The sequence below is a fragment of the Platichthys flesus genome, chromosome 14 (assembly GCF_949316205.1).
Source record: "Platichthys flesus chromosome 14, fPlaFle2.1, whole genome shotgun sequence".
NCBI lineage: Eukaryota > Metazoa > Chordata > Actinopteri > Pleuronectiformes > Pleuronectidae > Platichthys > Platichthys flesus.
In genome coordinates this window covers 8175441-8190747 of record NC_084958.1, presented here as the reverse complement: position 1 = coordinate 8190747, position 15307 = coordinate 8175441, and the positions used below count along the sequence as shown (strand labels likewise).

At 39.8% G+C, this 15307-nt stretch overlaps 1 protein-coding gene across 1 annotated transcript in view; it reads left to right on the top strand.

Annotated features, from left to right (window-relative positions):
- Window positions 1-10051, top strand: part of LOC133968556 (vertebrate ancient opsin-like) — a 48388-nt gene extending 38337 nt beyond the window's left edge. Inside the window, exon 4 of the mRNA XM_062404666.1 lies at window positions 8233-10051. Coding sequence (XP_062260650.1) covers window positions 8233-8517 — 285 coding nt within the window. The 3' untranslated portion in view covers window positions 8518-10051. The remainder of the gene's footprint in view (window positions 1-8232) is intronic.
- Window positions 10052-15307: the final 5256 nt, after the last annotated feature.

The window sequence follows — 15307 nt, the reverse complement described above, 5'->3', positions numbered from 1 at the left end:
TGTAGCATCAGTGTAAACAGTCTCCAGAGCTCGTTAGCTGCCTTGTGCCGCAACATACACAAGGTTTAACCAACAGATAATTGGAGTTTGGATTTTAAATGGCGGAGACTGCCCTGAATATTATTGATGTTTTGAGGAAAGAAGCTCTGCAGGTGAATAAAGTGCATGAAGCCATAAGTGAATAAAGGGAAGTTTGAACACAATCTATGGAAATACTAGAAAGAACTTTGAAGACAGGGTGCCTGGAAAAAGTCTGAGTTTGTGAAAGTTTCTGTTTCACAGGCTCTTCAGGTTTCCAGTTTATAAAAAGAGTATAAACGCTTGTCACTGTATTCACTCAAAAATTAGCATCTGGTGTATTGAGTTTTTCAGCTATCACACAGCTGCTGTGTAACACCTCACCAAAGACGACCAGTGTTGCTTGATGCAATTATACAGAGTTGTCTGAATGGGAATTGATTTGTATGAATTTATAGCTCCATAAACAAGTTATTAACATAAATCCTGGCAGAGGACTGCAGGTAACTGTTGTCCTTGGTTGAGAGATGATAAAACTACATTCATGTAACTCATCATTGAAGAGAATTCACTGCCTCTTAGTTTGATTTATAGTATATGTTTTGCAAGTTAACTCCAAAATTTGGCTTGACTTTCTACTTTTTTCTTCCTTATCAAGTTCCTCTCAAGTAAAGCTCTTGGTACTAAACAAAACATTTAGACTTTAGATTTAAGATGTTTTGTTCCTTTCTGAAACATTCTTCATCATAGAGAGAGAAAAACAAACAAAAGATAACCAATACCGTCCTGGCATCCCACTGACGCCAACTGTTGACCCTCCCTCAATGTAATCTTTAACATCTCACTCTGGTCTATTAAGTGAAGCACAAAATGCTGCGTAAGGTTTTAGAAAACAATTCCATTCAGACTCTTGACAGAAAGATTTCATGTGCCATAGAGAGATTCATATACAGTACAGTCTGCTGGAGAGTAAATCTTATCGGCTTCCAAACCTGCTCAAGGGCAATACTTTGCTTTGCAGCTTTGCTCACACATGGAAAACTACATTAAAATGCATCAAAGGTCTGTTTTTCTATTCAAAGTGTCCTTGGGCAAGATTCTTAATGTCAAAATGTATGTGTGTGTATGTGTGACATGTACTGTAAAGTAAGTTTAGGGTTCAATAAGACAAGATAAGCTCTAAATAATTGCAGTCCATTTGCCATGTAGCCATGTTATCGGAAGGTGTAAGCACCTCCATTCCTCCACCGTCTGCTCCGTCTTACACTCCCCTCTTACCCGAGCTGCCGCCGAGTCGCCGAAATAGCGCCAGCCATCTGACCTCACAGGGACATTCTAGCCCACACATCATCAACCTCATAACAGCGTGAGAGGGAGTGAGGCACCCAATGTCCTGTATGTCATTTTCAGTCTTCAATTCCTCCCAGCCCGTTACTATGGAAACTATGAGTTGAGGCGAGTTGAAGACTAAAAATGCTGTACAGATACAAGTACCAGCTGGTGTCTGTTTGTCCCAGCAACGATCAGCAGGGGCCTGGGGTGGACTGGAACATGCACTGTTTGTTACGTTGGTAAGTTTGACCTGAATTGTCATCTCAATGTGTACTGTGTTTTTTAACTGTGTCAGCTGTCAGTACATCAGAACACTGCTAAGTCATCACAGGTGCCCCATAGAGTGCAAGTCTGACGCTTACACAAACACACACAATGACAACAAAGTTAATATGGATTATTTATCTGAAGAACCTATAGAAGTTTTCTTGGTAAATCCACCTTTCTCTTTCTATTCTCTCTTTTCTTCGTCCACTCCTCTATCAGAATAATGGCTGCAGCTGCATGCTAGAGAGGCCAGTACTCTACCCATTGTTTCAAATTAAAATGTCCTTGCCGTGTCTTGTAATTGTGATATTGTAGCGCTGTCAGTAATTTCAGACTTGGCAGTGGGTCACCAATCTCACAGAGACCTGACTAGCTTCTTGTTTTAAGAGAAGTATTCAGCCTTTCAGCTAACTCACCCTAACCCTAACCCCAAATATCAAACTATTGCTTTCACATTACCGTGATCACACGTAATCACAATTGCAAACATTGCAAAAACAGTCTGTGAAATTGCAGAAAGTCAGCAGTAATTCTTATTGCTTGACATGAGCCTTTACAAATCAGCAGCAGCCAACCAGTTCTTCAAAAGACCTAATCATCTGTTAATAAACTGCTGAAGCATCCTTCCAAAAGACTCCACAATTACTTCCCGTCATGTGGAACAGACTTAAAAAATGAAACGACGTCAAACAAACTGACAAGCCATATCGTTTCACCATCTTCTCATGTTACTGCTGTGAACTGATTCATCAGTACTGACAGTTTGACGTGCCCTGTGATTTTCTGAGTCATCTACTCCATCACTACTTGAATAAATTCCCTGGTTAAAGTCTGTTTCTTGTGTGCATGCCCACGTCTTTCTGACAAACTCATTTCACTCCGTTTCAGACCATGAGGTTTACTACACTTTCTATTGCACAAGGTACTCATAGCACAGCTGGGTCCTCGAGGGCCAAGTTGTCTCTATCCAGCAAGGATCAGCTATTGATCCATCCTTAAATGAGCATGTCCTGATTGATAATTCTCAAACACCATGATACACATAGGGGTGATAGACTAATGCAATGTCTTAAAACCCACAAGTAAGAATCCTGTGTGGACCGGGCAGCATAGGACAGGATATGTTTATGTTGTGAAGCCTCTTTACAGTGGCAACATTTCTCTCAATTGGGCCCACTTTTTGTGCCAAGAGGAAATTATCCAATGAATTAACCTTACCCATCCAATTAGAGCTAATCTTATTTGTAGAAAAGACCAATGACTGTCAGGTTATGATAAAAACTATTAGAAATGTGTTTCTCTGTGTTATTTCATCTTTGATCGGACCATGTGAATATATTCACATCAAATATAAAGATGTTGAGCCTTTCAAAGTGAGATGAAATAGGGGGGGAAAAGTTCAGGGTAAATAACCAGGTCTTTCATACCAACATGACAGAATGTTTAACTGCAGTTTATAAACTAGATTTCAGAACTTCAATCACAGTCTGACCTACATGGCGGCTGCACTGTGACCTGATTTCAGGAGCGCTTAGGCTGACTTACCTCAAAGATGTTGAATGATCTTTAATGATCATCTGATTAATTGGAAAATCTAAATAGCACCGTACTTTGGCAGAACACACAATGCTGTGTATTCACTATAGTCTGTATTGTTACACAGGCCTCCTTCTAGTGACTGACGAGATACAGACAATTTTATTGAACCCAGAGAAACATTGAGATGAGTAAGTGGACTAATCTGTAATTTTGAGGCTGTAGGAGTAAAGCATTTCTAAGTATTCCCCATTGTCACTAATTTGCTAGATGGGAAATGAAGATGTCTGCTTCAGAGCAAAAGTGGACCACAGCTCTGCTCACACTTCAGTGAATGTAATTAATATTTTCCTCACTAATGATGTATTGTTCACCGCCCGCGACCCATCCACTTTTCATCAGGTTGTTCAAACCGACAGATCCGCAGATCGACTGGTGTTAATTTAGGGAGTTAAGTTAAGTTTTCAATAAAAAGAATAGGAGCACAAAGAATATAATTTGTAATTTCTAAATGCATATATATATAGCCCAGGGAGCCCCTGGGAGGTGAGCAAGTAGTTGGTGACAGTTTAGTTAAAAATAAAAAAAGATGGCCAAACGCAGCTTGCCAAAACTGAAGCCAAAACTGGAGCCAAGGCATCTTGATCACCACATGGTGGCTGGTAAATGTCATAAATCCCGCCTCCTCTATGTAAATAGTTGGGACATGGACCAAACAAAAAAAATTCAAAAGATGATATCTGTCGTTACAGGTTGATCGCCTCACTCTAATGTTTAAATGCAAATGTATTTAGTAAAGTAGGTTTACAATAGTTATCTGACATGATTGACCGCTGAGATTGACTTACGATTGGTCAAGTGTGTGTGTGTCGACGATACTTGCCACCACAACTTCATTCAGTTAATTCACTGCTGTAGCTTAGACTGTGTGTGACTACTGCAGCTGCATGCAAGCAAGGATATGATTGGAAACAGAATCAGCTCACTTCACAGGCCAGAGCCTTCAACATAAACTTGGATCGATCTTGTGGAAGGCAAGTCAGCTAGGAAACATTATGTCAATGGCTCTCTTAAATGAGATGTAGCAGGACATCTGAGCCGTGGGTCTGTGTGAGGAAATTATTGATACACACACTATAAATGCAGGGCAGTCCTCTTCTCAGAAAGCGCCATTCAATTTCATGTGAGAAATCAGATGATTGTCATTCTGATCACATGTTCCTGTGTGACAGTAAATTTCCCGACAACAGCTCTCAGATCTATTACTTTTTTTCTGAATTTAAGTTTATGGTCTGAGTGAAGTCTTCACAACACCAGGGAGCTTACTTCGTCAAATTAAAACTTAAATTGTCAGATGAAGTGGTGGATAATCTACTGATGTCCATAAAAGAAGCTCAGGTCTTCCTGACATTGCCTCATCAAATTTTGATTCCTTAAACTGCATTAAGTTTAATTTACTCAAGTGACTGCAATTGAAGTCCTCTGAGGCTGAGATGAGAACACTGCAACCTCTTCATTATTAGTGTCACTCAGTTAAAGGGAGCAGGAACTATTGTGCAAATTGTTTGCATCCAGTGCGGCTGTTTTGATATTGTATAATGAGAAATTGTGGACCCCATAAATTTGGGTTTATGTTGGACTTCTTTGCTCTTGCAAAGCCGACGTGAGTGAACTGCTAAGATAGTCCCTCTGTACAGTCACATAGAGGCAAATAGAAAAAAATGTTGATTCAGAGCCGACATCTCTGCTTCAAAAATAAAATAAATGAAGGCCTTGTAGTTTGAGATGATGCCTGACATATTACCCTCTTTTGTCATACTCTCCCAATACGGCATCAGATCAAAGAAACCTCAGCCAAATCGGATGTGACCTGCGTGAGATGACCCTTTGATTCATTTTCAACCTTTCCTCTCAACACACTCGGTGCATCTCTCTCCTTCAATCCCCCTGGCATGCTCTATCCATTCATCTGTCATCGTCTTCACCTTTGCCTTGACCTTAGCCTTGAAGCCTTTTCTAATGTCATCCTCTACAACTTGTCTGTTGTCTCCATCTCCCCATCCTCCATCTTTCCAGTGCTCTTCACTGAGTTTAGACAGCTGATGGGAAGAGGAGAGAGTTGCATCAGCGCCACAGAGAGGTGTTGAACCCCTCTTTTCTTTCCATCTCATTGTTAGCCTTCACTCATAGATGACCTATAGGTTACAGCCAGACAGTGAGGGGACAGATATACTGTTCATAGATACATTGGAAGGAGAATTTTAAGTAATGTCCGGAGGCATTTTCTTGCTCTCTGCAGGCATTTGACGGGCTTCTGACGGTGTGAGGTTCAATGTCGAGTCAAGCTACGAAATTCTAACGAGATGAGTTTGTGATGCTTTAAAAATTCATGTTCAAGGAATTCAACTGAAAAGCACTTGGGTCCATATTTTAAGGACAAAGTTAGCTTTACACGGTTTCTTTGACACTTAGATCCCATGGGAGGAATAAAGTCAACAGCTGCTAGTTAATCTATTAATGTTTTACAACTCCTCGGCTGTCAACGGATCTCTGTCACAAGCGCCGTGATTCATGTTAAAAGATTTAAATCTTTGAAAGTTTGAAAACTTTAACACCTTCCTTAAAAAAAAAAAAGGCGAACAGGGCGGTGTAGTTTTTTAATATAACTCAAAGTGAAGTTAACAGGGCATATACTGGGGACTATTTTCAACTTTGGATTTCATATTGTCGCAAATAGTTTGTGACAATATGAAATCACGTCTCTTTTTATTCTTTTTTTGACACGGGGCTCTGTGGCACTGAGGAATACGACATATTAGCATCTTCATCTCCAGTCTACATGTGTATCAGCCATTTTTTGTCCTGTTCTCTCTGTGTCTCTGAATTTGATAGTGTTGTATTTTGGAATGCTTTGTTTATTTTACTTTTGTGACATCCCTGCTTTTCTCAGATGCTGTGAAAGACGGTTATCATGTATTGCACCTCATGAGAAAATGTAGTAGACTATAAGTATACATGAAACTCAGTTAGTATACTAAGTATACTACGTTTACTCAAGAGCGGCATTAATCGGAGTCCACGTTAACAGGAGCCACGGAAGAAGACTTAAAAATAGACTAAATTGTGGTCTATTCTGTGCTGTGAACATGTCTTGGATATGGATAGAAACGAGTGATGCTAAGGTTTGCAGACTAAAACTAAAATAAGATTTAGAAAAATATATATTAAATCTGGTTCCTTATGCTCTTCATGAAGGTCCTCAAAAAGTTAATTCAATGTAAACAGAGACGTTACACAGCAGCTGTCATTATGCTTAAAATATGCCATGGTGTTACTTTGAATCCTAGTTCATTGATCACAGGTGGAACCTTGCAGCCAACTAGAATGATGATTCTGGACTGTTTTGTAAAGCTGGGCATACATTGTGTGGTTTTTAAACTCAGACTGTATGAGTAAATCCTCTGTGAACCCAAATCTCAGGATTTATGTGCTCACACTGTACGTGGTGATCATCAGCCAAGACCTGACTGCTAACACTGTACATTTAAAATGCCTTACTGGCCCCTGTGGGAAGTAACAGCCCTTCTGGTGACACCAAATAACGCGTTGGAACGAGAGAATATGTCAAGCATTGAATATGACTCTGATCGAAGCCACACTGTCGTGGCAATGTTTGCAAATACTAGTCAATAAAAACATAGCAACCTATTTCCGGCACTCTTTGCAAAGCACGGTTAAGCACTATGAATGGGAAAAATCATAGTGTATGGCTGGCTTAAAACCTGGGATTATTAAACCCAAGAGCATTCAGAGCATTCATAGGCTTTCAAATGTATTTAAAAGCCTCACTCTCTGGAGTTGTCAAGGAAAGGTGAGGACTCTGATTGAGGCCAAAATATAAATAGTGGTTAAGGACTGATGAAACGCTCAGAGAAAAAATCATTAAAGTTAATAGAAGGTCAAATGTTGATTGCAGGCCTGTGAAGAGAAGCAAACAACAGTTGCCTGCATTAAATCGGTTGTACCACACGTCTTTCCCTGACCTTCACTCTCTTATTTTCTGCCTGGCTGCATTAAGGGAATCCCATCTACTGAGTTGGCACTGAAGTTTTACAATAAGACGTAAATCACGAGGTGCAGAATAGAGATATTAGGCTGCGGTAACAGGGACAGTGGGTGTCACCACTTTCATTGGCAACACACTGGCAGCAAAAGTTTGCTTCTAGCTGCAGTCACATTGATTACCAGGACATTGCTTATAATAGTTTACAAGTAATCCAGTCACTGGAAGGACACTTACAGGAAGATCAGAACATTTAGGGCCCCAGTGCTGACCGTGCCTTATAAAGAGCTATGTGGCTGACCAAGTCTCTCACAGGAACCAACCCGAGAGAAAGAAAGTGCTGACACAAAAAGGTTGTTGGAAGGTGAAATATCAAACATGTAATTGGTAAGAAATCTGTTATTCAGAGGAGCAGGTCATTGAGTTTATTGCCGCTTCAAGGTCAGAAACTCTAAGTGAGGGGGACAAACCGGTTGTGTGGATGTGTGAATATTTTGAGATTTGTAACTAAACTAAATACCTAAATAACCCTAATCCAACATGAAGATTTAGTAACGGTTCACACACGATATTAAGAATGTTATATTTCAGGTAAAATACTGAACCCCAGTCTGCTCCTGATGCTGTAGCATTGGTGTGTCCTTGACCAAAAGTTTATGAATGTGTGGGAGTGAGAGTTGTTGTTTAAAGCCCTTTGAGTGATCCTTAACAATAGAAAAGCTATATATAAAGGCAATCAATTTACCATTTACAAATACTGTCCCTTGGCCTAATGTTCAACAAAAAACATTAGGCGACATGATAACCCCTGTGACAGAATGGTGCTGTGTGAAGCAGAGGAGGGCAGGAGAAGAGATCCGCAAGGTAAATTCATTTTGCAATGGTAGGTGCAAGAACCAATTATGACCAACATTAATTCTCTTGGCTTGTTTTTTACAGTTTTATTCTTTGTGGTCTTCTAACCATTTCTGTAGTTTACAGCACATTTCTGACCTTGTGTTGCTTGCTCGCCCCAGTTTTACAGATGTTGCCAAGCCCTGCTGCGATGTGAGACCCCTCGACGCGGCTCCAGCATGAAGAGCTCCTCCAAGGTCGCCACCAAGGTCATGAGGGGTGTAGCAGTCAATGGTCCCCCCCGACGCACCAACGACTTACTATATATGGTAGCATCCCTTGGACAGCCAGCCGCCACACCGCCCCAACTGGGCCCTCCCTTTGAACCCACAAACGACATCACTAGAGCCTCTTCTTCAGGCAACAAACCTGCCGCAGTATCACTAGTGGCCCACTTTGACGGCTGATGATTGTGGACTTTTTCATAGTTAAAGCCAACATAGTCAGCCAGGAAGTCATCAATAATGAGAGGAGGGGAGGTGAGATCAGCAACCTGCCAGTCCAGGTGGATATGACACAGCTGTTGCATCAGCTCCGCCCTGGCTAGTAGAGATGATGGACAGTTAACAGACGGTAATCTTAGACTGCCTCACAATGAGGCTCTATGTTTCTCTGCAGAGGAAGAAGTGCACATATGTCTCACTACGCATAGGAAGTGAAGGATGTTCCTGCCACCATTTTTGGGGCCAGACTGCTGTGACAATAGAAGAGCAAGAGGAGGAATCATTTGTTTTGTGCAATTTCTATTTTTCGGGAAGGTATTCCGTCATGTTAAAGTCATAACATGAATGTGTTCCCAGTGCAGGACAAAGGGATAAGATGCATTGAAACGTGACTTGTCGTAGAGTAGACATGATAAAGAAATGCATGAAAATAAAGACATGGCGGAGTGATGAGAATGTCCTAGTAAAAATTTAAACCATCAGTTATTTACACTTTTATCCCCCGAAAGTTTACTTGATTTATCACTTTGAAATGGGTAAGGAGATTGAATTAAGTGGATTAATAAGTAGTTTGTTGAAAATGTAGCATTGCCAGCAGCAGTCGCATTTTGTTCAGGGATAGAGACTTTAAGGTCAAAGAAATAGTTGCATGTTGGAAGGTTGCTGTACAGTTCTTTTAATAAAGATTACCAGTGATATGCAAATGAGGTCGGAGAAATGCAATATCTGGTAATGTTTCGTGGTCAGCCTGGAGACAAACACTTGGTGTAGTTAAATATCCTGAAAATGTGTGCCTCTGTGACCTAATTTCTTCCTGGTTTTCAAGTTGACAGTTTTTCAAATGACTGCCCTCCCCAAAAAAAAAACACCTAGTGGATGGTTACTATATAGAACCAAAATTGTGTAGTATGCAAGTGCTGAAGTTGGCTAAATCCAAAGCGCAGGTCATCCTTAAAATAATTGAGGTAACAGGCCCTTTATTGAGACCAGGTGATTTTCAAACATCCTAAAAATGATCAGCAGTGCTTTGCTCATGGGTACATATTCAGCAGGGCATTGTTGAAAGATTTCAGCCGCAACACAAAATATTTAAATTGATTTGGTTTTCAAAAGTCACTAATGTTTTTAACAGCCTCTGAATAACTGGCATTGTCTCAGAAAATGAAACAGCGGAAACAGAAAAAATTCATTTATTTTCCCCAGGAAGCAACAATAGACCTTATCTGAGGCTATAAAACTTGACATATGGTTTTTCTGTATATATTGTTTGCAAAGTGCTTGTCTGCATACATTTTTTGGCAACTGATTTTACACTTTCCGTCTCGCAATACCATGTATCTGACAGCAGTGCATCAGTGCTGTGTTGTAAGTGAATGTGGTACCTTTCTCTACCGCATACGATAACCTTAATTAATTCACTTTTTAGCGCACAGACTGTTTGCGGTGGTCGAGATATTGTATAGATTATTTTACACATGTTGATACCAAAGCTAAAGAAATTCTCATATATTTTGTAAGTTCTGTTCAATAAAGTTGTTTGGTCTAAATCTGCAATGTGCAATGATTTATTTGATGATAACTTACTAGAAAAGTAGGATCATTAAAACCAAGGAGACTTGCAGGGTGAGAGACAGAGTCAATGGTGGTAATAGTCTGTAATATGTCAACAGGAAAATGATATGGAATAGAACATTTGTCAGAAGCTGTGGGGGGTGGGGGTGGGGGGCGGTGTGTTAGCAGCCAATGTGCATGCCACTATATTCAGGGTGATAGCAGATAAAGATTCTTGGGGGGTATTATTTTGTATCCACTCCTAAACTAACAATATGTATAGCTAAAGAGTTTGTCACCTACACATATAACCAACAGCCAAGATTAGGTCACTTGAAACACTCTGAAGAACTTTGTTGTAGTTGATATCACCCAAAAGATTTGCAAGAGCTGGACAGACTCCCCCCCCCCCCCCCCCCGCCAAAGTCTGTTGAGACTGAGCCGAATTTGTTTGTGTGACTTCAGGTTGAACAAATCTCTTTTCAGTGCCGACTTTTAATCTTTTTCAGGCTTCCGTGCACCTTTAGGGATGTTCTGCTAATTGTTTTGTGTAATGCTTGATCCTCGCTCGCCACTGTTTACTACAAAGCCTCTGGTGAGCGGAGATAAGAGCCGCCCCTATAATCAACTCCTTCAACCAGGGGCTCAGGGCCTAATGTCTGATTAACCAGGCCAACAGTCTCGAGACTGGACCCGAGCCGGAGTGAGTCAAATCCAAATGACCATTTGTCAAAAAGCCTTTAATCCTTCGTCAAAAAAAGAGAGTCCATCAGTCGGTTTGATAAACACTTGCCCACTCAGGGCCTGCATCAACGTTTCTTTCCCTTTGTCACACTATCAACATGAGTCTAGGTTCCCCTGAATGTGTGGGCTATTGTTTTGATATATTAATGGGGAGTGAAAGATGAGAGCTCTAAAGACTTGTGCGGATCCGACAGCTTCGTGGATGGAAAATGCTGAGCCCCACAAGTTTTAATGATTGACTTCTTCTTAGGGGATTAGGTTTCAATTACTTTGGGTTCAGGCATTAACTTCAGATTGATGAGGTTGGGGCTTGGGAATGTACGTTGTCAATGGCTGTCTTCGGAAGTGAGTCTGTCCATCCGTCTTTTGAGAGCCATGGAAAATATAAGTGTCTTTTTTTCACAGTTAATAATAAAGAATAATAAACCACAGAATGGAATGAAAAGCTTTTTGTGTCCAAACAAACAATTTACGCATTTCTAATACAGCACTTGTTCATTTACTTTCAGAAATTAATGTTATTTTCCCGTATACGCATATCATTTTAACTACATATCACTGGATTGTTGTGAAGTTATCTTTGAGCCATCAGTAGCATGATGTCCAACTGATTATGGAGTCAGTTCTGTCCCATTGCTCCAGGACTTGATTAATTAAAAAATGCACCAATCTGCCACAACATGAAAAAATAATATAATAGGGTAGCTGATTGATGTCTTCCATTTCTCATTTATAATATAGTCAGTGATTGCATTTATCCCACACTAATCAACCACTGGTTAAATCTCTAAATTGCAGCTGCATAAAAAAAAGAGATGCTCATCGACAGAGTTTATTGGGAGTCTGCAGGTATTCTATAGGCCTGTGTTACTAAATCAGGAAAAATAACTCTATACTTTCACAGCTTAGTGTTGCTACAAGATTCACAGTCAATATCTATGAGTTCAACAATAGTTGGACCAGCTATGGACCCTTCCGCCATCTTTACTTATATCAATTAAGGTAGTAGACAAGTGCACCATCTTTAAATTTGCATCGTTAACCGAATAAAATACATATCACATGTTATATAGCAGCCTTACCCATCAGACTACAAGATAACATGAATCAGCTCTCTTTAGTAATTATTTGTATTACTATTACTCAAACTAATGTTCTATTCATCCCTCTTCTGTAATCTCTTATGATACTAAATCAAGGTTATAATCTGTTTGTGGGTTCTTAAACAGATGAGGCTTCTCTGCAGGACTGAATTAGAAAGAAAGAAACATTTGGGGGAAAAAAACAACACTTGATAACATTTCTTTCACCATCATAAAATGCTGTTGCTGAGGTTATATCCATATGCATCAAACAAACTGGACACAAAATGATTTCTCTCGAGGCAGCAAATTACTAAACACATCTGTTGCTCTAAAACCGATGGCCCTGCAGCAAACGTGGTATTTTGTTTGTCTCTGACGCCTGCCAAACAAGCCGCACCAAAGCAATTGTAATATCTGGCAGGCTGCCCTGTGACCATAGGGGGCAGCCAGAACTCTGATGATAAAACCCATTGTAAAGGAGTGCAAACAGTACGGAGGTTTCCACAGTAAATTGATTAATACAGTCCCCTGGCACCTGGAAACTGTCCACCATCATTTCGTCATGGGGTTTGCAATTTCGACTATTTAACTGTCATACAGGTAGCAATAAAACTTTAGTCAATTTAATTTAGCACTTACCAACAACCTCACAATTACTTTATTTTTATTTGTTAATGTTTTTTCTATTAATCATCATGCATGGTGTGGAAATTCTCCCACCAGGTGGACAAGGGACAAAACAGGTTTACTGATTAAAGCGGACAATGGACATCTGTTGTCTTAGTATCTGTAGAGCTCTTACTTTGATATTTAATAGGCAGCCTTGCTATTGTGGTGCACTTAAAGTTCAGAGCAGTCCAGCCATAGTTCAATTAGTTCTTACAAAGTTACATAATCTTAGGGTTTTGCGCTGTTGCTTGATTAGAGCTGTGAATCTCTCTCGCTCTTTTATGCCAAGTCCTTGACACTCGTTGATGGTTAACAACAATCGGAAATTATTTTTTATCATTTTGAAATCATAATAAATTATCTAGAATTTTCAAATTATGACAAATTTGCCAATGAAATGTATCATGAATTGCAGCTCTTATTAATATGCTAATTTAAGAGACTGGAACTCTACTTAAAAGATGCAGAAGCTAAATTCCACAGTATTTCTAAATTTCCCATTAATCTACAACAAAGTATTAGTAAATCAATGTTAAAGTTGACCCATCTGTGTATCTGATGCTTTTGGGGAGGTATGAGCAAAGCAAGAGTGGAAGATGGTAGCAAAGTATGTCTTAAAATAATCATCTCACACCTCCTATTCCAAAGTTCCTCTCCAGCCAAGTGGCTCTCTGGACCTCTGCAGTTCTCTCGAAAAAATGTTCCCAATTATTTTTTTTCCCTGGCTGGTCAGTTTGTAGCCTCCCTATCTTTTTCCTTTTTACACTCCAGTTACAAGGTTCTATTTGCCGTTGTCCATTTAGTGACGGGGTCTGGTGAACTGCACGTAGAGCCTAGAGATCAAGAGCCTCATCACCTTTCCTTATCTTTAAGCAATTCAAGCTTTAAAGAAGATCACCTTGGAGCGTACTTACCATTAAGGCTTACTGCAGTGGGTTTGACGCCAGCCCCTGAACTATACTTCAGGTCATACAGTTTGTTCCACTTTTCTTAATATAATATTGGCAAAAAGCCCCCAACATAGATTTGTGGCCTTCCATCGATGCACTTTAAATCAGAATGAAAAATATGTTTTCTGTACCCTGTGTATGATCGTCTACCCACAGAAAGTAATTAAATAAAAGTCAAATACTCACTGTCTGCCAAACAGGAGCAAAGGGGCACTCAACCAAGCAAATGATGAACTCGCAACATTAGACATTAAGCCTGTCAGCCCCTTGATACCTTTTGCTAGGATGAATCACAATACTTTTTTTAGATAGTGGATAGACAGCAATATCAGATGACTTCCCCTGCTTCAGAAATTAGAGTTACATTGAAATGTTTGTATTCTGATTTAAGTTATAATCTTTAAAAGAGTAATGAAATCACCATTGACACTATATCCTCTGCCTCTTTTCAGCAATAAGCTACTTATCGCATCTTTATATGTATATCCTGTCACAGGTATAGCAGCAGGCAACAAGATAGAGAACCGAATTGCATGAAACTAGACTGGCTGGAGAAATTCAGTTATACTGTATGTCACAACCAATGGAGACGTATTTTAACATGCAGATAAGCAGGCAGACATGCAGTCACATTTTCTGGTACAAATGCTAATGAAGTAAACAGCAACAAAACAGGAACAGGTGATGGTAATGTTGACAAGAAGTCAACAGCAGATACAGCATGAAAAGAAAGAGAGGGCCAATGAGTCACAGTCAAAGCCACAGACTCCTCAGTTGGGAATGACCAGAAGGCAGAATCAATGTGCAGAGCTGTGCAGGATGGCAATGAGAAGACAGAATAGATATGTGGCACCAGATGACTGGGAAGCAGGAGAGCTGGTTGCCAGTTTGAAAATGAGCGTGTATTGAAAAATTACTCGAGAGAATGTTCTGTTGTTTCCAATAGCGATGATGCAGACTTAGGATAAGGCACAGTGTCGACAGGGAGACAGGCTACACTTGCCTGTCTCTGACTTGTGTGAAGCAGCTTCACTCGTTAATTCAGTTTCCAACAGTCAAGATTTGGAAAACTAGCCTTTCAACAAATACTTAGATAGCAATGTTTCTGTTAGAGAAAAATCTCATGGGTTATAACTTACTTTTGAAAACACTATTTATCACAGTTTTTTCTGTAAACAAACATGTCCAATAGATAACTGAACAAAACAGCAGTTGTGAGGCATCTTGTATTTTATCTAAAGTAAAGATAGGACTGAAAGAACAGAGGCAATCTTTCTGTGTTAAGCTTTAACCTTTGTCATTGTCGATAAAGAAACATATTCCCATTTACTGTAGAAATTCAAGCTGCTGACGATACAGTCCATTCTGTACCTTTAAGCCCAAGCCTAACTTTCGACAAACTATATTTCATTTCCAATGTCTGCTGTGGTTAGTTTGATAAGCCTGCGGCACACTTAAGCCCAATCATAGGGCTTTAATTGGAGCCATGGGCTTCAGTAAATAGGCCAAGTGGACAGTATCAGGTCAGCTTTCCTCTGAAATCTACAAGTATCTGCAAAGAGATCCTACTCTGGTCTCCTCTGTAATACAAAGCTCATTAAATCAATCTTCATCATCTGTGTTAAAGGATTACTTTGTGGCATGGAGAGGTGGGAAGTAATAAAGTACAAATACTTAGTATGTTTCTGTTAAGTCAATTTTTCTGATGAATTTTTACTTTTACTCCCAACTTTGTGTATTATTTACTGATTTCAG